The sequence below is a fragment of the Prionailurus viverrinus genome, chromosome A1 (assembly GCF_022837055.1).
Source record: "Prionailurus viverrinus isolate Anna chromosome A1, UM_Priviv_1.0, whole genome shotgun sequence".
Classification (NCBI taxonomy): Eukaryota; Metazoa; Chordata; class Mammalia; order Carnivora; family Felidae; genus Prionailurus; species Prionailurus viverrinus.
Window position 1 is genome coordinate 77361119 of NC_062561.1, and position 25445 is coordinate 77386563.

The window sequence follows — 25445 nt, forward strand, 5'->3', positions numbered from 1 at the left end:
AAGTCCTGGAGGCCAGTGTAGCTCAGCTACCTGCTACTGAAGTTAATGATGAGTTTTTATCAAAAGAAAAACAGTAAGAGATACCATGGTTGCATAGATTAATAGTATAATTTTAAATTAAACTGTGCTTCTAATGTTTGTTTTTGAGAGAGAGAGAGAGAGAGAGAGAGAGAGAGAGAGAGCACAAGCAAACATGAGCTGGGGAGGGGCAGAGAGAGAGGGAGACACAGAATCCGAAGCAAGCTCCAGGCTCTGAGCTGTCAGCACAGAGCCCAACGCAGGGCTTGAACTCACAAACTGTGAGATCATGACCTGAGCCCCCAGGAGCCCCTAGACTGCTTCTAAATACACACCTGTCATGTGTTGATGCCAATACCAAGCACGCAGTGTTTGTGTTCTTGCCTCGGACCTCAGACTGAAGGCTAAATCCCACCATGTGTGCTGAAATCCCATCTGTGCTCAGGGGGGGACGCAGAATGTACAGAGCCATCTTTATGAAGTCATCATTGAAAATAAAGGGGCAAAATCTGGGTCTGTTGGCTTATCTCCATGGAAGAGCCAGCTCATGGACTTGGGCTGCACACACAGTTCTAGTGACAACTCAGGAGCAGCAGGCACTCGACGGTGCCCCCTCTCAGGCACTGCACCTGCCCTCTCCCACCTCCTCTGGGCACCAGCCTTCTGTGTGAATTCATCTGAGGTAAGTTTCGGTTCCCTGCACTAAAACATTAGGGTCCTTGGTAAACAGTCTTTAAAAGTATTTTTTTTTTTAATTTTTGAAAGCTTATTTATGTATTAGTTTGAGAGAGAGAGAGAGTGTGTAAGTGGGGAGGGGCAGAGAGAGAGAGAGAGAGAGAGAGAGAGAGAGAATCTCAAGCAGGCTCCATGCTGTCAGCACAGAGCCTGACGCAGGACTTGAACTCATGAACTGTGAGATCATGACCTGAGCTGAAGTTGGACGCCTAATGAAGCCACCCAGGTGCCCCGTGAAAAAGTCTTTAAAATAAATAAATAAATACGTAAACTGCTAGACTTCCAATAGCTCCATTTATGTTACCTAATAACTTTTATATTTTCAAAGATTTCTCTATTGTTTTGTATCATTTACCACCCCACCTGCTTGTTTCTTCCATCGGAATGCTTTTATTTTCATTTTATGATAATCATTCTTTGAAATCTATAATTTACCCCCTTTCCTTTCTTCATGGTACTTACTCTTGCTAAGCTACTCTCTGGGTGTCACATTGGCTTAAAGATAGGCTTTTAGTCTCTAGTGTTTCAGGTTTGCACAAAGGACAGGATAATTAGACGGCTATGACCATCTTCATTTTAATAACTAATGTGGTAAAAACTAGTGTACTCTTGAGTACCAAGTAAGTCAGGGAGTTACTGACTTTGCACACTAAAGAGTGAGTGGCCGGCAGGTTGAGAAAGCCAGTTTCAATGGGATCCAGAGAAGACGGTGGGCGTGCCCAGCGGAGAGCAGTTCTGCATTCCCTGACGGACTGAAGCCGTAGTGACAAGCGAGCAGACGTGCGACCCAGCTCTGAGCAGAGCTTTAAACCAAAGAAATTAAGAAAAACATATTTCATTGCTTGAGTGATGTAACCAGCTAACTAACCTCAGTCACCCAGATTGCACTCTGACAAAATCCTGGGCCGGGAACAATCCTGCCTTTGTGCCAACATGCAATCTGCCCCTAGGGGGCATGTGTTTGGATGTGTGCCGCCTCGGCCTTCACAGCTTCATGAAGGGAATGCTAGTTCAGATGCGACCCAAAGGATACACAGTATGTTTCCTAAAACAATGTGTCATTTTACTATGTAGATAGAAAAAACCAAACCAAAATAAAACTAATTCATTGAAGAAACCCAAGTTTTTGTCTTATTCTTCTAATTGTGGTTTGCCTAAAACACCCTTCCTTTGAATCTGGGAGTCCCATGTGGAAAGGGTACCATCATCCCACCTTGTTTATTGTTGAATCCCTAGTGCTATGCAGTTTCTGGTGCAGAGTAAATACTAAATGCATGAATGAACAGATGAATGGATGGTTGGATGGATGGATGGATGGATGGATGGGTGGATGAAGAGAAAAGTCATTGCACAAGATTTACCTATCAGATCTCACCAATGGTCCTTAAAAATGTTTTTGTCAGTAGAGATGCTGAGAATATTCATATATATCCATTTATTTCAATACTATAAAAAGACTAGGAGGTTTTTTCCTCTTTGGGTATTTATATTATCGAGTACTATGAGTATAGGGTCCCTCATTCAATTAAGGTTTCTTTAAAAATGGACAATTTTCAGCAAAGATTCTCACCAAATTATTTGCCATAATAACACTCAAAAAAATTGATACAAACCCATTTAGCTTATCCTATATTCTGTAAAATAAATGAATACAATTATACTTACATATAATGTAATAATCTCTGTTCTTCTGAAATTCTAGACCCCAGAGGTTAGGGCTGAACTCTTGAAACTTGATGGTGAATTTTACATCTTGGTCTGGTCTGGCACAGTTGAGAAGAGGGGTATTTTCCTTCTTAATAGTGCATCGATCTGCTTGCTCTTTATCAACCATATAAACTTTATAATATTCATACTGGCCAACAGTTTTAGAGTCCACTTTGGGGCAAATAATATCCAATTTGTCTCCTATCTGTGGGTATAGTACCAGTCCTTGTCCAGGTAGAAATCTAAAAGCATTAAAAAGAAAAGAAAAAAAAAAAAAGCCACTGAGTTGATAAACATGAACAGTATTCACAATAATTACAATACAGCCACGCAAGGACAGTAATTCCAAAGCATACTTTTATAAATCCACATTTGTATTCATCCAAAGTATCTTAGTTCAGATCATCACGGGGCGAATGTATTTAGGAACCAAGCTTTAAAGAAAAACAGTCAAAAAGAAACCACTCTCCTTACTCCCGAGTAGGATCAGTCAACCTCCTGACACTTCTTTTTACCACCTCCTCACTTGTAATATTTCAGGACTCCTTTGTATAACTTCACAATAACTTTTCCTGGGTGGTGAGTCACACCTTCACACCTGTTTGTTATTTTTTAAACCATCGGCAGCTTTAGTTTATTGGGCATGCCACAGAAAGATGGCAGGGATTCCAGGGAACAGTGGGTGCACTCACACTCTGTTGTCCTGTTAGTTTCCATTTGCTGTTGATGTTAATTAACAGACAAGTTTCATCAAGAATGTTTCAAATTACTTATCGTAATTAGTGAGCCACTGATCAAACAATGGGGCTTTTATTACACCGAACAAAAGAACTGTCTTACAAACCCATAAAAGATAACCAGAAGTAATTCCCTCGAGTATTGATTCAGCTGCAAGATGAAGAGTCCCCAAATTACAAGGACAGCCACTACGGTCCCTGCTTCACAGACCTTTTTTTCTGCCTTGAGATGTATTTGCTCCAATTAATTCTTAGAAGCAAATCTTCAGAACTAAGATGACTGAGACAATATCCCCCTGGTGCTTACAGCTGAAAGCTTACAGCTTCTCTCCTCTTTTCTCCCTCTTGCTTGCCATGCTGCTGAAAGATCTTTCTTAATGGGGAGTTTCTCTGAGAAGCGGACACAAGAGCTTTCTAACGAACATCCACCTACAAGTGCTAACACTAACAACACACTTAGAAACCCCATCTCGTTCCTCCCTCCAAGCAGCCAAGCCTGTAGGCTCATTAAAATACTCAAGCCCAAGAACAAAGCATCACGTCTGAATCCTTCCAATCCAACCCTTTATTTAACCAGGGAAGCCCACCAGCCATGACAATGAACGGGTCATAATTCACAGAAAGAGAGAGAGCGAGCGAGCACATGCATACCTGGATGATGAGGCACCCCAATTTCAAATACACAGTGAGGATACAGGTTATGATTTATGCTAATGAATGGTATTAATTTTTCTGAAAAGCACATGAGGTTGTTATGAAGCATCAAAGAACATAAGAAATTGTGGTATAGATTATATTAAAAACCAATACTCTTTATGGCAGGAAAAACGCACGCTGCACACAGTTTATCACCTTCCTCGGGAATGTGTTATTTACAATCCCTAAGAGAGTGTGTGTGGTTCCTCCTCCCTTTCTTTCCCCCAGACTCCTTTAGCAAGGACATGGCATTCAAAGAAAGAGAGAAAGAAAGAGAATCTAACAAAATCTTTCTCAAAATGAGTATTTTTTAGAACAATGACAAACTTCAAACAACCATGTGTGCACCTTGAAGAATTTCTACAACTTCTGACAAATGAGGGTCACCACTAGTCAAGAGCCTCTCTGTGACTTTTTTGGCCATTTGTATGGTTTTCTGGGGAGATGCTTTGAAAATTCAAGTCCCAGGCTATTGCCCCCGCCTCCTAAGTGCCAGTGTGCTCTCTTCTCGGCAATTCTGTCTTTCTTGTGGGTAAAACACAACTCTGGGTTCTGGGGGGCGGACTGAAGGGCTGAACCAGAATTTACTCCTGCCTCTCACAGCGATTCTCATGTATTCTTGTGGTCACGCAGTGGGGGCAGGATGCCTGGCAGTCGGTACGAACGAAATGTGCTCGCCTTCCTGACACATCCTTTTCCTCCTCTTTTATTCCTTGACCTTCTTAGGAAATCTTCTCTGCGTCCAAGAACCAGGGGCCATTCCTGCCTGGGGGTGCCCACCGCACTCCAAACTTTTTCTGTCCTAGATCTGCTCCTCAGGGAGCTGGCAGAGAGAGAGAGCAGCACATGTTAGCTGTGTTAGAAGTATTCCTAAACCACAGCTAAGGCCTGCAGCCTGCAGGCCTGGGTCTGCCTCCTCTCAAAGCACTGGTCTTCACCATCAGCTGTGACCTGGGACCATCTCCCCAGGGACTCGCTCGGGGCTTTAGAGACCAGGATCCTTCGCGGCCAGATGGACCCACCTTCTTGTGCATCCAGTCAATTACCTCAAGGAAATGGTTGGCTCTGCCCCCTCCCCCCCAGCCTCGGATCACGGCCACTTATCAGAACTTGCCCGCATCACACCCCGTATGTCACTAAGCTCTCTCTTCATTCAAAATGCTCCCTAGATTGTATATCCTTCATGAGAGGGCTTTTTTTTTTTTTTTTCCTGGCTTCACTAAAGAATCACTGCAGATTTCCTCCCCGCCATGTAAGTAACTGCTTATGATGGTCTCTTCACACTCCCCAAATGCGAGTTCCAGCTTGGGCTGCGGCTGCCGGGCCGAGGCCACGAACCTACGACACACGGGCCGGTCTGGCTGAGAGGACCAGCATGTTTTAGACTGTATTCTCAGAAGGCACAAATCACCTAGAAGCTAGAAACTGTCAGTGATGAGGGAGTGACGTACGGGGAGGGTTAAGCCATGGGATGGCCTGGCAAAATGAAAGAGAAGGGCAGAAATCTCGAATTTCAATAAGCCTATCTGATATGCTCATAAAAACTAAATCCCGATGAAGCACCCTATTGCAAACACTTTGCAAAGTGTCTGTTTGCTTTTCAGAACACATTGTGGCAAAAAGTAAGGCGACGATTTGATCCTTTTCCCTTTCAAGAATCCCTTAAACGGAAAAAAAAAAAAAAAAAAAAAAGAATCCCTTAAAGGAAAAAAAAAAAATCCCTTAAAGAAAAAAAAAAAAGAATCCTTTAAAGAAAGGCCCAGCATTTCAGTGTTTTAAAGGTATACTTATTATATATATATATATATACACACACACATAATATATATTTGCACGTAAACTGGTTTATAGAACATGATTTATATATAACATAGTGTATGTAACATAAAAAACATATAATGTATATAAATACACGCATACATACTGATGAGACTATGGTTTCTCAGCAGAAACTGAGAGCCTGAATCATACATTTCTTGCCTACATTACCCACTGTGCACCGGCAAACCTCAGAAGCTCCTTTGCTTCCCAGGAACCCTCAGTTTCTAAGGCAACACGAGAGCAAAAAGAGAGTCAAGTGAGTGTAACAACTAAAGCAACCTATTTTGTGCCAGATGCGCCGAGCGACAAAAGTGTAAGGCTCTCCTCACCAGCAGGGCACAGTCTAGTCTAGCTAGCTCCCTGAGGGCAGGCAGGTCCCGTGTGTCTGAATACTGAATGCCCAAGGGCCACATATGGTAAATGCTCAATAAATTACGTATTCATCGACAAAATGCGTAAGAACTGGTGGAAGCTAAGAAAATGCACAAAGAAGTTCCAGTCCAATTACGTGCCATTGTCTATTTGTGGATCACAGGCATGGAAGAATTCTGTAGACAGGACCCCCAGGTGTTGGGACAGGGATGGACTGAGATGAGAGCAGGGATGGGATTTCCAAGACCTCATTCCAGGCCTGGCGGTCTTTCTGGAGAGCACGGAGCAGTGCAGACTGAGCTTGTGATCCATTCTTTCTGGAAGGATCTGTCAGCATGGCAGTCTTGTACAATCCCTTCCCATCTAAAATGCAGGGCACTTAGCCCCTCCAGAGCCACCAACAACAAAAACACCACTGCTTTGGAGAACTTATTCTCGGCTACGCACCGATCAAAGCCCTTTACATCACATTATCTTCATTTAGTCACTGCACACGTACATGACATGCCAAACAGATGAAGACTCGCTGTGCCAAACACGCGACACGACAGGAAAAGCCCCCTTCCTTTGCACACTTTTCAGTTCTCGCTGCATCACATTACAGCATAAATCTGGTTTTGTGAGCCGCAAGTTTTTCTAAATTGAGGTTTGCATAGTTAAGCCACGAGGCTAAGCAAAATGAAGAGAGTCAACGGGACACACAGGCTTGCAAGTGCCACGTGGGGCCTAACTCCATGCCAGGCATGTGCCTGAAGCCTGTTCCAGATGTGGTCAGCTGAGACCACGGCTCACAAAGGCGGCCATCTGGTAACCCTACCTGGCCCAGGAGGCTGTGAGCAAACAGGCGGGGAAGAAACCGACCAACTCTATGAAATCTGTGTTTTGATTAGAATGCCACGGACGGTCTCCTGACAATTCATGAGAATCCAAAATGTAAATGAAAACAAAATGGGGTGAATTTCTTAATACCACTTTTGAGTGGAAAACAATGCGTCCCATGTGTTAACATCAAGTCGGTAACTGTAGAGTTCTGCTTTTGAAGCTGGGTCATTTATATTTGGATTTTACTACCTCAAGATTGAGAGACCTTAACAATAAGTCAGACTACACAGCATAAACAATGCCCTGAATATTTCGTAATATTTAGTAATACATTTCTCCTATTTTGACTTAGGAAGTGTTCAAAAAAACCCACAGAATGATGGGGGGTGGCAATGGGCTAATTTCAAATCACTAACCTGGCTCTCCACGGTGGGGATCAGATACAGATTTCTTTTTGTGTGATGAAATAACCTTTACCTTCTAACCAAAAGGAGCACAGAGGAAAAGCCCCAGAGGTACAAGCCATACCACGCAGGGGAGGCGGTTTTTATTAAACTATATGCAAACAAAAGTAGGTACAGGTGTCACTTAATAAAGTCTGCCGATTTCTAATCCCAAACAGAAAACAAAGACCTACAGGGCTTCGTGTCCTAGATAGGACAGAGACGGCTCCCTCTCTGAGCCAGGCTACTCTTCTTGTTGGGAAGGAGAAGTCACATCTCCTGTCCATCAGGAGACCTGGGGCTCAGGGCTGCTTCCTGGAGTGGCGCGGACTGGGCGTGTCAGTGGAGGGTTCCCCAGAAGGCTCTAAGAGGGGAAGGCTGGGCATAAACAGACAGCTTCCATGGTTTTCCCCAGTGAGTCATTTCCAAGCAAGACAATAGACGTGATGGCTTTGAATCAAATATAGAGACAATAACGGAATAAAACAGAAACCCTACATAGGGTTTCCAAAGTTAAGCTGCATGAAATGAAAAGGTCTGATAGCAGAATGTTTTTTATCTTCTGATTACCTATCAAATGTAATCCAAGTTTTTTTTTTTTTTTAAAGTTATTCAGCAAACCAGACTCTAGTATTTCCCATAGGGAATACTTTGAATCAATCTAATAACTGAAATTAGACATTAATATTTAGTAATCTAAATTAGATCTCTAATAATCTAAATTAGACATTTCAAGTTCATATTCATTATTGTAGAAACTATTTATAATACAGCTCTCATGTGACATGATATTCCTTAATGTATTAATAATCCACACTGGGGGCACCTGGGTGGCTCAGTCAGTTAAGCGTCTGACTTCAGTTCAGGTCGTGATCTCACGGTTTGTGAGTTCAAGCCCCATGTCAGGCTCTGTGCTAACAGCTCAGAGTCTGGAGCCTGCTTCAAATTCTGTGCCTCCCTCTCTCTCTCTCTCAAAAATAAATACAATGTAAGAAAAAAAATGTATTAATCCACACTAGGTATCCATGCTTAAAAAACCAAAACAACAAACAAAACAACAAACAAAAACCCCAAGCATAATACATTTAAAGTATAAACCAGCTATTTCAGAGTTCAAGGGTCACAACATGCAATTTTCTCTGACAGACCAGAACATCACACATGTGACCTCAAGTCTGGATTCCTCTGTTGACTCCTGTTATGTTACCAGGACTCAGAGGTGCCTGGGAAATAATCGGATGGAGGCAGGGGGCGCCCCATCAACTTCAAACCCTGGCCAGATGGAATGTGAGGATCCATGGGAAGCCAGGAGCGGAGATACTTAGGGATAGCTGTGTCGGGGAACCACAACTGCACCCCTAACCCCACGACAAATGCCCCATTTCCTCCCCTATCTGGTCCCGTATTTGTCCCTGACCATGACACCCACACCTCAGGACAAACATTCAATGACTTCCTACACTTTTCTTTGGAGTAACCCACCCAAAATTAACCTAGAAGAACGGCCAAGTTGTGGGATGGCCCCTTGATGCTGCTACAGTCTGTGAGAATCTCCATGAAAATCAGAAGGCCTGGTTCTCCTGGGGGAAGCAATCCTGGGAAGGTCGACTGAAGACTATGCCAAACTGCCGTATAAACAAGGGCAACTCAGTACATGGGAGCCGAATGCAAAAGTACCACGCTGACACGGAACAACAGAGATCAGAATAAGATGTAGACAGGACTGACCAGTTTCTGTGTCCAAATAACTGGGTCGGGCAAACCCCCTCCAGCCAGACACGATGACAGTGCTTCTAATGTAAAAAAGTCTCAGTCCCGGTCCAGAGTCGCTTGTATTTGCTACTATGTACCTAAGAATCTATTTAAACATCTGATCTTTCTGCATAAGTAGGGCAGGTATCATCCACCTGAGAACAGGAACCCTGTCAAATCCTGCCAATGGGCAAACTGGGGAGACTGGGGACCCACCCATGATGTGCTTGCTACCTCAGGAGCACGCGACTGAGCGAAATAAAATTCATAAATGAACAGAGGTTACTTTTTTTCACGGAGGACTGATCTTTCCTTTCGTTTCAAAGTTACATCAGAGTATATGGTCGCGGCCAATTTCAGCTGCAAACATGCACGCTTACACAACGTGCCTTACACCATTCTGCTTACTCTGCTGACGACACAGAAAACATACACCGATGATCCAACTGAGGGCCTTTACCTGAGACTGCTTTGAGCTACTGGGTGGTAGATTTAGGGTGATTTTCAGCTTTCTGCATTTTTCACAATTTTCTGCAGTAAACATTAAGTGCTTTTTGTGATCAGACCTGGGACATCACATTCAGCGTACAGAGAACAAACTGTAGCCTGTTCCCGATCAGTCTTTCCAAATGCTGGTTTTAAAAATAAGCACTTAAAATATTTAAAGCCTGCAGACGTTTTAACCTTTTTGGTGCACTTCCTTAGAAAGTAACTAAATAAAGTTATTATGGGGGGAAGTGTGGTCTATTTAAGAAGTCAGTTCCTGAGTCCACAAAAGCTTAGTAATTAGTGCACAACCAGTGTATTCACATGAATGAAAAATACGGGATGGGTATGGTTTATGCTGAATCACTGCACTGCAGAACTCTGTCAGTTGGCTAACATTTGAGGGAATCTGAGTTCCAGCTTCAGAAGCAGGTTTGGCCCAGGAGCTGGCACCAAAAATCACATCCGATCGCGGAATGGGTTTATTTGCACGCCGGAGTTCTTGATTAAGTACGCTTTGCATTTACTACATTTTGGAAAACGTGCCCTTTTCCCAGAAGATGCTCCTATTTTTAATTAAATGTCAAAGACTGCAGAGAAAAGGAGCGGGTCTGTTTGTAAATTAGTCCCTTTTGAAATCTGAATGAGAAAGAGCCCTCTGTAGCTTGGCTGGCCCCTGGTGGGGCTTTCTGGTCACCCCTGACAAACGGCTCTGGGTTAGCCCAGACCCACGAGTGACCCGGAACGTCACTGTGCCCTGGGGGCCTCCCACGTCCACATGGACTGTTAGAGCATGGACACAGCAGCCCAAGAAGATCCCGTTCAGAAACACTCTGTGCACCAGAGAATAGAAATCCTGCAGAAGCAGGACTTCAGTTCGTATGTGGATTTCATCAGCGAGCAGAATATACTCCTCTTGTATCACTTTGTTTAATGCTAGATTGCTGCCACGGTTTAATAAGACCAGCTCTCTGAGTGCCCCGCACACAAGTGCTTCTTACCAAGGGAATAAATAAAAGCAGGGCCCATGGCAGACAGAGGCAACATGGACCCGGAGAGATACTTGGAAAAAGTTTCCTTTTTGTGGATAGCCCTTTACTGCCCCCTTTAGCACTTTCACATCAGAACAAGATTCTGCACAAACTTTCTCCGAAACCAGAGAGAGTGGGGTGTAGCTGTGGGGTGTCAGCTGTATCCAGAATTAGGTCACCAGATACCACGGCTTGGAGTAGCAGGTTAAAGGGCGAGTGCACCACGATCGTGTCAGTGGCTCTAAACCTCCAAGAAATAAGACAGTCACTGGAGGTCTTAATTGACATTTTCTGCTTTAATTCGAAAGTGTATGGGTGCTGGGACAATGGCTTGTTTTCACAGGTGCCCCTTCTTTCACACTTTTCTCACACAAATATCATCTGCAACATGAACCTGATTTATTCAAGGAAAAGAAAAGGGGAATAAAAGCAGGCTGTACAATCTGGGACCATTAAAGTGTTATAAATCTAAGAGCTGAGTTGGGGGGGGGGGTGAGGGGAGGGGTGCCTTTCAAGCTTCACACCAATGACAAGCAAAATCTTTTCCAGAAAAAGAAAGATGAGAAGCAGAGAAATCACAATGCGCTGTGAGCCGGTGGATGAGCAAACCAGTTTACCAACTTTTCAAGGTGAGGAGTGTGCCTCTTTGTCTCTGTACACGCTGGAGAAAAAGCATTCAACTAGAGTCTAAAGGAGAAGTTTTCTTTCTAAAATCCTAATATGCAAAGCCAGAGGCCTCACTCTGGCCAATGACCTCAACTGGTGCTGCCGAGCGCTTTTATTTCAACTTAATCCACTTCCCTGTTGTCCTACAATTACTGTACGAGTCAAAATAATATTAAGTTTCACAGCCTGCAATGCTGCACAATTGAATGAAAACGGACCCCTTTTGATGTTAATCTTGTTTTTTATTTGTGACATAGTGCTCAAACATTGGTGGCTAAAGTGAATTTTATTTTAGAATGTTCAAATATTCTCATGGTTTAGGTTTCCATTCAGGAAAATAGAGCAAGTTATTTATTTAAGTTTTATCTGTCCCACTGTAATAAAAACTTCCAAGTCAGAGGCCAGTCTACAGCAAGCTGGGGTTGACAAAGATATCTTCGCACACTTATGATGAGCAGCGAGTACTACAGACAACTGTTGAATCACTCTGTTATACACCTGACACTAACGTAACACCATGTTAACTATACTGGAATTAAAATAAAAAAACTCAATAAAAAAAGAGAAAAAGATAGCTTTGTCTCTGTAAGTCAGACGTCGAGCGTGTCACTGTTTTCTTTTCCCAGGTTCACAGAGAGGAGCTGATCTCTGCAATGGAATTAAAAACAAAGATCGGCCACTTGCAACAACAGCAACAAAACAATAGAGGTTTTTATTTATGGAACTGATCTAAGCTCCCCCCTTCTCTCAAAACTTTCAGAAAAGGCATCCCATGAAGTCTGTAGCTCGAGAAGGCAAAACTGGGGTGGCTGGGAGGCACAGTGGGAAAGCAAGAGGGAAGTGAGTCACCCAGGCCAACTCTGTCCTGCTGGCTCATCCACTGGTCCCATTGGCGAAACAGGTATTTCAGAACCCTCAGAGGCAAGAGACGCTGCGAGAGTCTTTCCCAACTGGGATCTGTTTGCACCTGTAAGGTCTTGTTCCAAACGTGCTATTAGCAAGAGTCTATAAAGGAAGGTGGGACTCCTGCTATTTATAGGTGAGGCACCAGAAAGAAAAGTGGCTTTCACATCCATACAGAAAGAAATTCAAGGGGCATTTCCAGATGGTTCTCTGTTGTCTTAGAAGTGTGTGCATCCCCTTGCTCATCTACTTGAGTGGGAACATTGCAGACATGAAAGGCACATGTAAATCACAGAAGGGAGTGGTTTGGCATTTTAAAAACTGGAAGGAATGGGATTAAGATCTCCCCGCACAGCAACATCACAGTCTAGAGTGTGGGCGTCTCTTCCTTCCATCTCTTTCTTCCCCATCATCACAGTTTTTTTTTTTTTTAATTCCAAAGAATCTTGCCTATTTAGAAAAGCAATTCACCCATGTTTCATGGGTGAATGAAAAACCTCTCCCGTTTGGTGGGGAAACGGCACTAAAAGAAAGAGGCACACCAAGAGGGTCCAATTCCTGCTCTTCAGGCTGGGGTGTGACCCCGAGAGTGAGCCTGTTGTGTTTACTGAGGGATGCCCGGCCCTCCACCCCACAGCCTTGCACAGAGTGGGCCGCTCAGAATGAACACTTGGATAAGTAAGGTTTAAGAAGAGACAAAACTCGCTTCTCTCCTGATAGAAGCCTGCCAACACAGCTTACAAGGCTGTGTGCCATCGATTTACAACCAACCACCTAAATGCCTGCCTCCTGTGCCCTTCCTTCTTCCCGGGCTCCGGAGGAGGGTCAGGGACAGGTGTGCTGGGGGCACTGGGCAGGACACAACCCAGAGTGGGGGAGGGGGGAGGGAAGGAGGAAACCAGGTCCCACGGCGGGCAGGTGGGTCTTGCTGACATCACACAGGAGTCAAACCTGACCGGCTGGAGACTTGCACGAAGATCCCCCCGAACGGTATTTTATGAAAATGTCCACGGCGCCCTGCTCTAACTGTGCGCAATACATTTCCTGCTCTGTCGCCACAAGCAGCTCGAATGCGGCTTCACCAAAACACAAAAGTGCACAGGAATTCAATACTCTTAAGCTATTCAAGCAGGCCGCGTGACTGAGTTAAACCGAAGGACACGGGACACGGACAAACGAGGAGGACTCCCTGGGCCCTGAACTCTGGCCTGGCTGAGACCTGTAGCCAGCTGCGGGGTCCGCAGGTGAGCAGACGCCGAGGTCAGGTCCTGGGGAAGTTGAGGAACCTCCTTCTGGAGGCAGGAGAGGCCCAGGCTGCCTGGCTTCCTAAAACAAACTGCTCCGAACTCGCAGAACATCAAAAGCCAGATGGGATATACTGAATGGATCCACAGGCAAGAAGCCAGAATCCCAGTTTGCTGTAGAAATAGGCCTGGACTTGATTTGAGTCTTCTCAGCTCTGACAAGCTGGAAGCTGGCCCGGGTCCCAAAATCCAAAATAAAATGGCATTTAATTGTGACTAGACTCTAAAAAAGATGTCATCCTATCTCCTTAGCCTGACACACACCCGCGGCACCTTACCAAATGCAGCCCTCCTCGGGAAGCCGACCTCTTCTCCCAGCAAAGAAATGATCAAATATTTAAAATTTTTAAAAGGAAATGTTAATAGTCAAAGGAACAGTACTCGATAAATGCATTAATATTACATACTTTCATAACGGTCTAGTTTCCATTGGGTAGGACTTTGTTATCAAAGATTCAAAGGATCCATTTAGAATTGTAATAGCCATCATGGGAAAGGTTATAAATCAAGATCGACATGGAAAGGATTATACCTCAAACTTTTTTTTTTTTTTTTAAACCCACCATGCATGCACTGTTTTTGGTAAACATAGGCTTAGTTTAGTTACACTATTTCTAATTACTCCGTGCCATCACATGAGAGAGAGAGAGAGAGAGGCAGAGAATTAAGAGAAAGGGTCCCGGAAGCAGAGGAACCAGAGGAACCAGGTTCAAACGCAGACAGTACCACTTATTAGCCATATGACTTTGGGCGAGTTAATTAATGTGCCTTGGTTTCCCCACCGATATCACAGGAGTCATCAAAGCACCTCCCTCAGACAGTTACTGTGAAGGTTTAATGAGTCAGTATTTGTCAGCTGTTGGAGTAGCATCTGGCACATGGAAGGAGCTCTGTACCACTGTGGTTAACACCAACTGTGTCCACCAGGTGAGGAGGTTTCTAAAGAAGGAACATGTAACATTAATGCAAAAAATGCTACTCTTCTGCCCATCCCTACAGGTTGCATTCACGTATGTGTTCAACAACACGATCTCTTACTCCATCCTGTACTAGGATCCACAAAGCGGATTCAGCCCAGGCTCTGCTCAGTCCATGGTGGAGAAACTGATTTCTTCAGTGTTATAAATGTTACAACAAAGCATCAGGGGTCGGGTCGGGGAAGAGAGGAGAGAGCGCCTACTTTACGGTAGAGAGGAAATAGCGTGCTTCATATAAGAAAAAAGTCTTGAAAAATGAGTAGAAGTCTGGCAGGTGAACCCAATACAACACAACAAACCTTGAAAGGTGAACATGGCATTTTGTAATCTTTATTCACATGTCATTTTTACGTATTCTGCATTTGTATACGGTAGGCAAAGTAAACCATAGCCAGGCACACAGATATTCAATTAGTTTTTATTAACAATAGTTGACATTTATGGCTTCATTGTGCCAAGCACAGAGCTAAGCTCTTTTAATCCTGACCACAATTTTATTACTCTTTTATTCAGCACTATTAGATTACCGCCTCCATTTTAGAGACGGGACACGGAGGTTACTCCCCTAGTTACACAGTAAAAAAACAGCTGCACTGGGACCGGCCCCAAACAGCCAGATTCTGAAGCATGTACTCTTAGCTCTTAACTCGGTGAAAACAGCACTTGCCTGGTTGTCTTTGCTAAATCAAATCGCCAGACCTTTCCGTTACCATCACATGCGTCTTGAACCAGGAGGCACTGCTAATTGTCCTATTAGGAAAGGTAGCTGAAATCACTGTTGGCATACCCCCATTTGCCTCATTTGTAGGGTCTGTCTTTGAGCTACGCTCACATGTATGAAGTGCTGTGGGTGCTCACGGATGTACCCTTGACGGACACACACACACTGAGCTGTGGTGTTACTGCTCTGACTTGCTTCCTGCGTATTTCAGAGATCTCCTGGGACGACACCTCCACCACCTTTCTCTCATCAGTAACGGGGCCTCAGAGTTAACAAATGCCTGTTGACTACATTAATGCTTTATCCACTGGGGATGACTGAGATGATCCCTATGGCCTCCAGCAAGGCAAGGACCACAGATTTCTTCAAAGATTCCAAAACAACCTTAGAAAATGATGAGCTAATGTTGAGCTGTTTCCAAAAAAAAAAAAAAAAAGAAAGAAAGAAAGAAAGAAAAAAAAAGGTGATTGAGGGCAGTGGTTCTCAAGGTGTGGTCTCAGAGTGGCATCAGCATCAGCTGAGAGCTGGTAAGAAATGTAAATTTCAAGCCCTGCCCAGACCTTGGGAAGGTAGAACTCCCGGGGTGGGGTCCAGCAAAACCCTGTTTTAACAAGCCCTCCAGGTGACTGTGTGCCACTAGGGCCACTGCTCTGGAGGGTAGATCTCTAGTAATAGGTGCCATTTCAACACAACACGAGCAGCCATAAACACACATCTGGGTTGTGTCTGGCCATCGGACTAATTCTTATTGGATGTCACCGCTAGCTAGTAGTAGGTGGGGGGACTGCCAAAATGAAACAGCTCTTGCCCCCACCTCTTAGGGATAGAGAGGGCCCTAACGGGGATTAAGGCTTGCAGTATGAATCATGACAGCACAGTGTATAAGGTTTTCTATACCCTAGTTATTTAACTAAAGTGCTGTGGGATTATGGAGAGAAGATTTAAAGAAATTATGTCTGATCTGTCATAAAGAGGGCACTCATCTAGGGGAATCTGTAAGCTCTATCAGACAGTCCATTATAATGAAGATCCATCTATAGGAAGGAAGATCCTTCCTATAGACAAGGGGAATTCGGGGCTAACAAGAGCTCGTTTTTATCTAAGATGTACCCCCAATTTAGTTCTGGTAGTTAGATAAAAACTGGCATTTTCTAACTTCTTTGGCAGGGAAGTTACATTCTGAGCTGGCCCTGAACACGACCGGCCTGGGCCCACTCATTCGTAAGACAGTTGTGACTCAAGGCAAATGTTTCAGGCCACTGTGAGCCAGCTCAACTAGTGGAAAGAGCAAAGGACCATGATTCAGAGGCATTTCATCAGGTGGTGGAACCACGCTGTGCCTCAGGTCACCCGTGGGAACCATACAGACTGCAGAGAAGCTGGAAACTCTGATACGCCAGAGGTGAGGCGTCCTGAAGGGAGTGTGGCTGGGGAGTAATAGAGTGGGCAGACAGCAGGGTGTTGCACCTGACACACACACACACACACACACACACACACACACACACACACACGGGCGTTGCATTACAAGCACACCCCCCGTAAGTACCACCCAAGCCAAAGGCCCGTCCACCATCACTTTCCTCCAATACAAACACGTTGCCTCTACTGGTGTCAACAATGAAGAGTGGCACTCATTATTCTGGGGTGACGTGGGAGGAATCCGTACACTCTCAGCAAGTACTGGAAGACCTCTACAAGGACTGGAATTAAAACTGGACATAAATGAGCTTACATTGGGAAAATAAACTGGACCATTCCATGGTTTCACATAGAAAGCACGAAGCCTCAATAGCACTGGAGAAACCAGAGCTTTCAAAGCAAAGCACGTCACCCGTGGTTCATTCCGAGCGTCCTGAACGTCTGCCGCCACTGAGCTCTTGGAACCTTTACCTATCCGTGCTTTTAGAGAAAGAACATAGTAAACTGTTAATACTTCACTGCAGCCATTTCCCCCTTCATATTCTGGGTAGAGAATTACTAAGGGCTTGTTTTTCCTTAATGGAGTGTTCTCCTACCAGTTTTTTTTTTTCCTTTTTTTAATTCAGCAGGCACGCACTCACCAGCCACAAAATGCTTTGAACTAGAATTACACGTTTGAGTTTATACAGGAAAAAGGAAAATAAAGAGGCCCTGCCAATTCTCTGCAGGAGCAGCAGGAAGAGGTTCACCTGGCACTCAGCATGCGTGGAAAACGTGTCATAACTGATCACCTCCTTTTTTTCACCAGCACACCAGATCCAACCATCCTTATCTCTAGGATTGCTGAAATACACTCATGCAGGTAGAAGGAGCGGCCGGAATGCACCACATGTCGGTCAGCGGACAGAGGCAGGGCTCCCCGGTTCCATGTAATCACTTTAACCCCCAGTTCCTAGCAGAAAGCCCGAGGCCAGGGCAATTCAGCTTCTCCTTTTGTCATTTGCCTGCCATAAATATGCACCAGTCTGCATATGAAAAGCTGAAGGAGGCCGCAAGCTTGCTGGACATTTATCATGCTCTGTTCCCTGTTAACAAGCAAATACTTTAGCTGAATGGGCCATTAGCAATCATTGTCAAACGTAGAATGCAAGGTGCTTGGATGTGACCAGCTTGTAAATTAGGGGTGTCCCTTCTCTTTGGCGAATCTAGACAAGTGCAAAGGATCTTTTGATATGGATTACTGAATTAGACTGGAAAGGAAGGTAAAGTCCGCAGGCACTGGACCTGGGCGAGTGCAGGTGCAATAATTTTTAAATTGTTTGTGACCTATGAGAGCTACATAGTAATGACCAGAACAAACAGGCGACAAATCCCAGCGCCAAGCAGAGGGTCGGGTCAGCTGAGCATTAGGAACCAAATCAACCCAATGGGTCTGGAATAGAGTATTTAAGATTTGATGCAGATCTCAGACGCTCACAGGAGGAGTTAGTCTAGAAGGGCCCCATGTTGCTGTTAAAGGGAACAGCATGGAACCCTCTTCATCCACTCCATCAAGAAAGGCACTGGGGGTGTTTGTAGCTTTTGGGATTGTCAACGTCTTAAGGGTTCAGACTCTCCTAAAGAAATGCCGAGACTCTTCTAAAACGCCAAACAGGAGGCAATAAAGCAAATATTTCCTCTCTGGCCCGACCCGACTGGCGGATGTCACTCCGCTTGTAACCCAATCATGGTTTTGTGTTTTGTTTAAGGACTAAAATGGAAAGTGTGGAAGGCAAAAACAAAAGTCCAGTTTACTCCCAAGATTGTTCAAGACAGAAGGCAGTAAGACCCTACAGCACAGCGATTCTTTTTGTGTTTGTTTTTAACTTTCAAGCGGAGCAGCGCTAACACTTTACAATCCTATCCTTAGGTGAAGGGCAACCATCCCATTCAACTCTAAGGTGAAAACTCACATCCAAGAGTAAAACATCCTCTAGATAGAGCCCATTGGTTTGGTCCTATTGGATTACTGCTGATTTGAATGAAAACGCCCCCCACCCTGGTACTTATTGTATTACATATTCTTTTCCAGGGTGGGAAGGACCAACCTTGGAGGAGAGCTCTTTGGCTGAGGGAGAGGGACAATATGGAAAGTTTACCTTTGCTTCTCCCATGCAGGGGGATGTGGCACCGGGTCTAAAACATGGCTACAATCCAAAGGTCTCCCTTTCTTTGCGGGTAGCGCCAGCCTTACCTTCCCCTCTGGTTTCTGAGCCTTCCCAGCATGGCCCTGCCTCAAGCCCAAACAGATGTAGGCAAGGACCGCCAAGGGCAGTTAATCCTACAGAATGGCCGCCGCTGTCAGGCCAGGAGTTAAAAGGGAAAATCTTGCAGGCTTTCACCGCGGCGCTGATCCGAAGTTTTAATCAGCCCCGTATCTCAACCGCTAGGAAAAAGGGCGGCCAATGAAATCTACCTTGGCCATATTATCCACCATCAATGAGCAAGAACTGAGCAGCTTTTCTTTGCTGCTTGAACCATCCCGGGCCACAAGTAGGGCTTTCATACTTTCTAATCTGAGTTTCCAAGTCTGTGTGGTTCTCACATAATAGCCAACAGCCTGGAGCAAGGGCCTGCGCTTCGACACCCTTTTCAGGGACGTGTCATTTCCAACATCAAGCTAATCTATATGTTGCCATGGCTTCACCCTTTATCTGCCTTTACATCTTATGAACTGCATGGATTTACCACATTATTTTTATCTGAAAGACAGAAAATGGTGGTTTTATTGCCATACAATCAGATTACTGCCGCTGGTTTCTCTATGCCTTTTTACCATACTTCAATCAAAAGGGATCAGTTTCTTTATACTCTGCCCTTGATTTACATTACATCTGTAAAGACCTAGTCTGGGTTGTAATCCCCTTATTAACTATGACCAGGGTTGATTTGCCTAAAAATAAAAGCAAATTGTGTCAGACCCTTTCACTTTGTTTTTGATTCGGAACTACAAAATGGATTACTGAAGAAATCTTCAGAGTTCACACGGCTAGCATAGCACTGAATTTAAAACAAGAATTAAACAAGTTAAACAGGGGGCCGTGTCAACGGTTTACATTTTCCATCATGGGAGAAGGACTGAGTTCCTTATGTCTTTGTATTCTCTGGCTTTACAGAGACAATAAAGCCACAGGAGTTTTCCCAAGCTGTTCGGAACACTGTCCCCTTCGCCATCCTTCTCTTCTCTTTTCTTCTATCCCTCTCCCAGCCCCATTCTAATCCCATCCCTTAAAAAAAAAAAAAAAAAGGTTGGGGAGGGGAGAGCTCTTCCCTGAAAGAGCTAATTCCTGCCTAGAAGCTTATAGCTCTATGGGTTCTGCATATTTTAATCAAAATATTTTAAACAGTTGAACACTCCTATTTAAGGCTCTCCTCCACTGCACAAAGGCTGAGCTCATAAGCAAATCTATGTAGATGTATGATAAGTGACCTGAAAAACAGGCCCTTTATGTCAGCAGCCAACGAAAGCAGAGATTAGACAGACAGAAGTGCCATTTTCATCACTATTTTTCTTACAAGAGCCCTGCTTTTTGTCTACTTTGTGAAGGAACGGTTTAAGAATAAAGTTTTCATAAGACGGTAAGGAAATATCCTTCCTACAACAACAACAACAACAACAAAAATATCCTTTTTTGCCGAGGGTCCACAGTCTGTATTTCCTTTCCCTGCCACTCCCATTCCTATGACGCATGGCTGCAGTCACGCTGGGATCTCAGATCGTCCCCATTAGGCAGACGCTCTGGGAAACATCACACTAAGGTAGATGTCACCCTCAGCCTCCTGCGAGCCGCCCAAAGCGTTTCAGGGGAAGGCAAGGTGGCAGGGATTGACTTGCACCCGCTGCTGCAGTGTCCCTCTGAGGATAATTACTGCACTGATCCACCAAGCAAAGGATTTCTCTCAGGAAATTTACAGACAAGAGGTTTTACAATAAGTAATCGAAATGCACCGATGACTCTTCAGCCAACTCCACATGGAGAAACCATGCCCATCTATAGTTTTCAGCTGGTCCGGGGGATGGTGGCTAATCCACCTGTCCTTCTCCTTCTGCCCAGGACTCAGAAACGTTCGGGAAATTTGCAGTCATTTGCATTTCTTTACATCCATAGGACAAGTGTCAACAGCTACGCTTTGTGAAAGATTTAGAACCGAGTGCTTAACAAATCATCTTAACCTCCAGCTCCCGTTTCTGAGGCTTGAAGCTGTAATTGGCGAGGTTAAAAAGTGCAGTCCCTAGACACATGATTCCCAAATAAATTCTCTTCTCGCCTGAAAAGGAGGCGACCAGGCATGTGGTGAGATATCGCTTTAGCTCCGTCTTTGTGCTCGCCCTGGCTCAGTTGTCCTGTGGAACAACGACAGTCCATTACCTATAGTTTATCATCCTGACAAAACGTGAGGAATGTGGATGGTAAAGCACTAACAATTTCACCCCTGGTGTTTTGTGCTTTTTTCTCTCTATATTAAAACCGACAAGATTAACCCAAACGCAAACTGTGGAGCATAGTTCAAGGGGCTATTCAATCCGTGTTGAATGTGCATTTGTTTATCTACAAAAATAAGAATTTCAGACACAATGGAAGGCAGGCTGGCTTATATATGGTATTGAATGGACTGTTTAAACAGCACTATCCTTTGTAGTTTATTTTATCAATCTCTGACAGGTCCGTATTTATTCAGAGCCTGACTGTGGTGGGGCCCACGTATCATAGGTTATCTGGATATTATCCAGCCATTCTTTTGTATCAAGTCAATCAATACCAGGAATTCAGCATTCTGCAGGGAAAAATGACATGGGAAAAGAAAAATGCTTTGCTAACTAACCAGTATATGGTGCACAGGGAACAGTCCCCCTAGCCAAAAGAAATTAATGCTCGGCTGAAATCTTCAACAAAGTCAGTGCAATTCATTGTAGAATGCCACACCAATACAGCCTTGCCTCTGACATGGGCATCCTTTTAGAAGAGGCAACTATTTGATTCTGGCAAAAACATCACGCTCCTTAAAGCTGTTCTGCTGAAATGTTAATTGGAAATGAAAGCTAGGCTTTGCTATTCTCTGCTGAGTTGGGGTGGGGGGTGGGGGTGGCGGAGAGGCTGAAACAACCTGATGGGCAAAAACTGAGGCAAGCCTACCAGCGCCTGTGCATGAGATGTGGGTGACCCACCTCGCAGGGCCGCCGCTAATGTTTCAGCACACAGAACTTCTTTTGATTGCTGTATAAACTCTCGGGGATGGGAGCAGCAGACAGTGTGAGTCAAGTAGTTATGGAGACAGTGAACTTACAAAGGATTTTCTGGACCCTGCATCCAAACAGCTGCTCACGCTCCCTATGTCGACCACCTGCTAAAAAAGCTGACCTCCGAATGAAACAAATCTAATTACTGATGGCTGCTTCATTACAAATGAATTGTTCCACAGTTCATACGAACTGATGTGAAACTTCCATGCATTTGATTACCTTCCTGCCACATCGCATCTACTGACTGAAACTTTTCCCTGGAAATAAATACGCAACTTCCCCAAATAAAGCAACCCCTTGGCACGAGGGGTTTTTATTCATTCTCCAACTGAGAAAAGGCTCTTTCATATCATTCCTCCAGGAAGAAATCTTTCTGACCTCTCAAGCTAGCATTCACAGTTGCATACTTTCTTAAGTAGACCTTTTCCAGGGACAAATTATCCAGTCCTCCAGGCAAGGCATTATCATGACAATTTTAAAAGAAATTCTACTCTTAAGGACCGGAGCCGTCATAGCCAACAGAAACCTCATCAGGGCAGGGAGGCAGGCTTCTCCAAAATGCAGGCCTCCAGCAGGTCTCCACATCTGTGGCCAAAGCACAGAAAAACAGTAATCCTCATCATCCGGACGGTGGGTAAAATACCAGTCGCCTGCCCCCACCCCAAATACAGCAGGAAAAGAAGATATTGATGTCCATGGTGGGGAATAATCATGGTTCTACATTTTTTCCCAAGAAGGTTATTTCTAATCTTCCTCCGGGATACACACCAAGGAGTAAACACGGAGACACATAGATACTGAGCTGAGCAATGGACGGCTTAATGGGAGTTTCTTCCGACGAGATTTAAATGTAAATATTAAATCCTGGTGGAGGGGAGCAGGGGAGGGGAAGCAGCCTCCCCAAACAATCCGTCAGTGAAAGTGCAAAGTGGAGCGGAGCAGACAGCCCGGGGGAAGAGGTGAGGGCTGGCGCCGGCAGCATTGCGCGTGGAAGAGTGACCTCTGTAGGCGCAAATCGAACACTGGCTGGCCTCTTCCCTGCTCGCCCAGCCCCGGCTCCTGGACCGCCTGGCCCGGACGCCGGCTGCTGCACGCCGGGCTGAGCCCGGCGCCTCCCCGCACCACCCGCTGCCTCACCACTCCGGATCTGCGCGAAGATGTCACCGCGACTACTTTCTCAACAAATACAAATCTTATGTTAAGGGAAAACAGCAGTCCCTACAAGACCAGGCGGATGGAAGGGGACCGCACGTAGTAACTTTTAACGGGGAGCAGTGTTGCAAAGTGCCATCTAGCATCATGCAAGAATGTGTTTAATCCGATTTATCGCTGTGACGTTTCTTGCCTTTGTAATGGGGGACTCTTGGTAAACATGTTGGCAGATTTGAAATTTATCACTTTTAAAAGAGTGGATGCAATTCTTTAATTAAAATGTGGTTTGTAAATCAATCCCTCTTCTCTTTACTCCTAAACCCATGGCCAACTTGCCTGTCTTCAATTAGGCCATTGGTTTTCCTTCTGATCTCAAAGGCTTACTCCAGGAACCGGCCAATGTTTCCACACTTTCCCCAAGTTTCCCAAGGCTAAAATCCCATGATTCTGTAAGACATTTCTGGATCTGATTCGAAATGTATCCCAAGGAGGAGCTAATACGCAGAACTGAATGTACAGGTAACTAATTAGGAGTCACCGCCCGGTATATTTAGGGAAGAATCGCCTTTTCTGAATTCTAAATGTGTCGTATGCTGGTAGCTCCCACTGAAAGTTAATGTTCATGAGGCCTAGCTTTCTCCTAGCTACACTGCTTGATAAAACCAAGTCGGATCCAAGGACCCCATTTCTACACAGGCTTCCCAAGCGCCAAGGCTTCAGGGGCCGTGTCGACTGGGCAGGGCCTTAAGCTTTTGCAGAAAGCGCCCTTAAAATCAAGTCAACTAACAGGACCGCGCAGAGTTCGGGGCCACTGGTTTAGCAACGGAGGGAGAAGCCGACGTGCAGAGAGCTCTCCGGGAGAAGCCTAAGGCCCGTCTCCCCGGCGGGGAGGAGAGGGCTCGCCGCCCGAGTTCTCCGGTGGAGCTGGCGAGCTCCCCGCGCACCCTCGGGCAGGCGGCGGGGGGGCCGAGGCGCGCGGGCTCCGGGGCGCAGAGGGCGGCGGGGGACCGCAGGCTCCGTCCCCGGGGGCGCGCTCCTCTGGCCCGGGCTCATCGCCGCCGCCCGCCTGCGGGGATCTGACCGCGCTCCGGCGCTCCCGGAGAGCGCAGCATCCCCTCCTCTCCCCGCAGCCCGCCAGCGCCTGCGCGCCGGCCAGCCCGGTTTGTGGCCATGTTCTCCGTCCTCGAAAAGAAGTGAGGGTCAGGTACCGCCATCGGATACTTTCCCGGACGTGACAGCCTAGCCGCCGAGGGCTTTTTAGCACACCCCCCCCCCCGGGAGCTCATGGGGGAAGGAAGGCGGGGAGGGCGCCCCTTAGAACCAGAGCACCGGCTGGAAAGCCGAACGAAGAGTTCCACCAAGTAAAATGTGGCGAGGGTGGGGGCCAGGGAACTTGGGGTGCGGGGAACCGGGGTTCCAGACACAGGCTCCGAGGCTCCGCGGCTCAGCCCTTCCTCCCGCCCGGAACGGCGCAACGCGGCGAACCCCCAGGCGGGGACCGAGGGGGGAATCGCGGACGCCACTTACTTGGAGTTCGAGGAATTCCAATAGATGGGCTCTAAAACTATCGACCTGGAAATGGCAGTTCTGCATAAAACCATCAAAACTCCCCAGCAGTACTTCCACACGGAGTCCCTCCTCGCGGCCATGGCCAAGCCGCTCCCAGCTCCGCGCACTCCGGACGACGGAGGGAATGGGCGCAGGCCGGAGCCCCAATCCTCGGGGCACACAAGGAGGAGACGGCAGGCAGCTCCGGGGCGCGCCGAGCAGCTCCAGGCGTCGCCGAGGTCGGGGGGCGCTCCGCTCGGGGCCCTCAGGGCGCGGGGCGGGAGCGCACGCGCGGGGCGCGGCGGCGCGGCGGGCTCGGGGCTCCGGGGCGCCGCGCCGGACGCAGCTCGGACGGCAGGCTCCCGTGTGGCTCCAGGGTGCCGGGCGCGGGGCGGCAGGGAGGGCGCGCGGCCGGGACACAAAGGCGGAGAGACGACTCGCGCTGGCGGCGGACGCTGCGCTCCGAGCGGGCCGCCTCGCACTATAGATCCAGGGGGGTGGGCAGCGGCCCGAGCGCGCGGGCGCCGCGTCGGCGCGGTTCCATGTCCCGGAGCGCGGAGCGGCGAGAGGCGCCTGCGGGCGCGCGGGAGCCTCCTCGGTCTTCGCGGCTCCCGGCCCGCGGAGCAAGCAGGAGGGCCTCGGTCCCCGCCGCGGGCGCCGGACGCGCGCGGGCCTTTGTGTGCGGGGAGGGCGCCGGGACCGCTGTGCGCGCGGCTCCTAGCTCCCGCCGGCGCCGCCGTCCCCGCCGAGGAGAGTCAGCGCGGCCGGCGCGCTGTCAGAGCACTATAAACGCGGGGCCCCGCCCCGCGCCGCGCAGCCCATTGGCCTGCGGCCCGGCAGCCGCGCGCCAG

At 46.6% G+C, this 25445-nt stretch overlaps 1 protein-coding gene and 1 long non-coding RNA gene across 4 annotated transcripts in view; one reads left to right on the forward strand and one right to left on the reverse strand.

Annotated features, from left to right (window-relative positions):
• Nucleotides 1-25340, reverse strand: part of EFNB2 (ephrin B2) — a 45594-nt gene extending 20254 nt beyond the window's left edge. For all 3 annotated transcript variants that reach the window (XR_007152312.1, XM_047859592.1, XM_047859601.1), the window contains exons 1-2: nucleotides 24574-25340; nucleotides 2419-2702 (exon numbers count right to left, since the gene is read on the reverse strand). Coding sequence is in view for 2 of the 3 variants with exons in the window: in XM_047859592.1 (XP_047715548.1) it covers nucleotides 2419-2702; nucleotides 24574-24695 (406 nt within the window). In the remaining variant the exon portion in view is untranslated. The remainder of the gene's footprint in view (nucleotides 1-2418; nucleotides 2703-24573) is intronic.
• Nucleotides 623-12014, forward strand: LOC125166015 (uncharacterized). The gene is made up of 3 exons (XR_007152314.1): nucleotides 623-700; nucleotides 11170-11249; nucleotides 11913-12014. It is a non-coding gene; the product is annotated as an uncharacterized LOC125166015 (long non-coding RNA).
• Nucleotides 25341-25445: the final 105 nt, after the last annotated feature.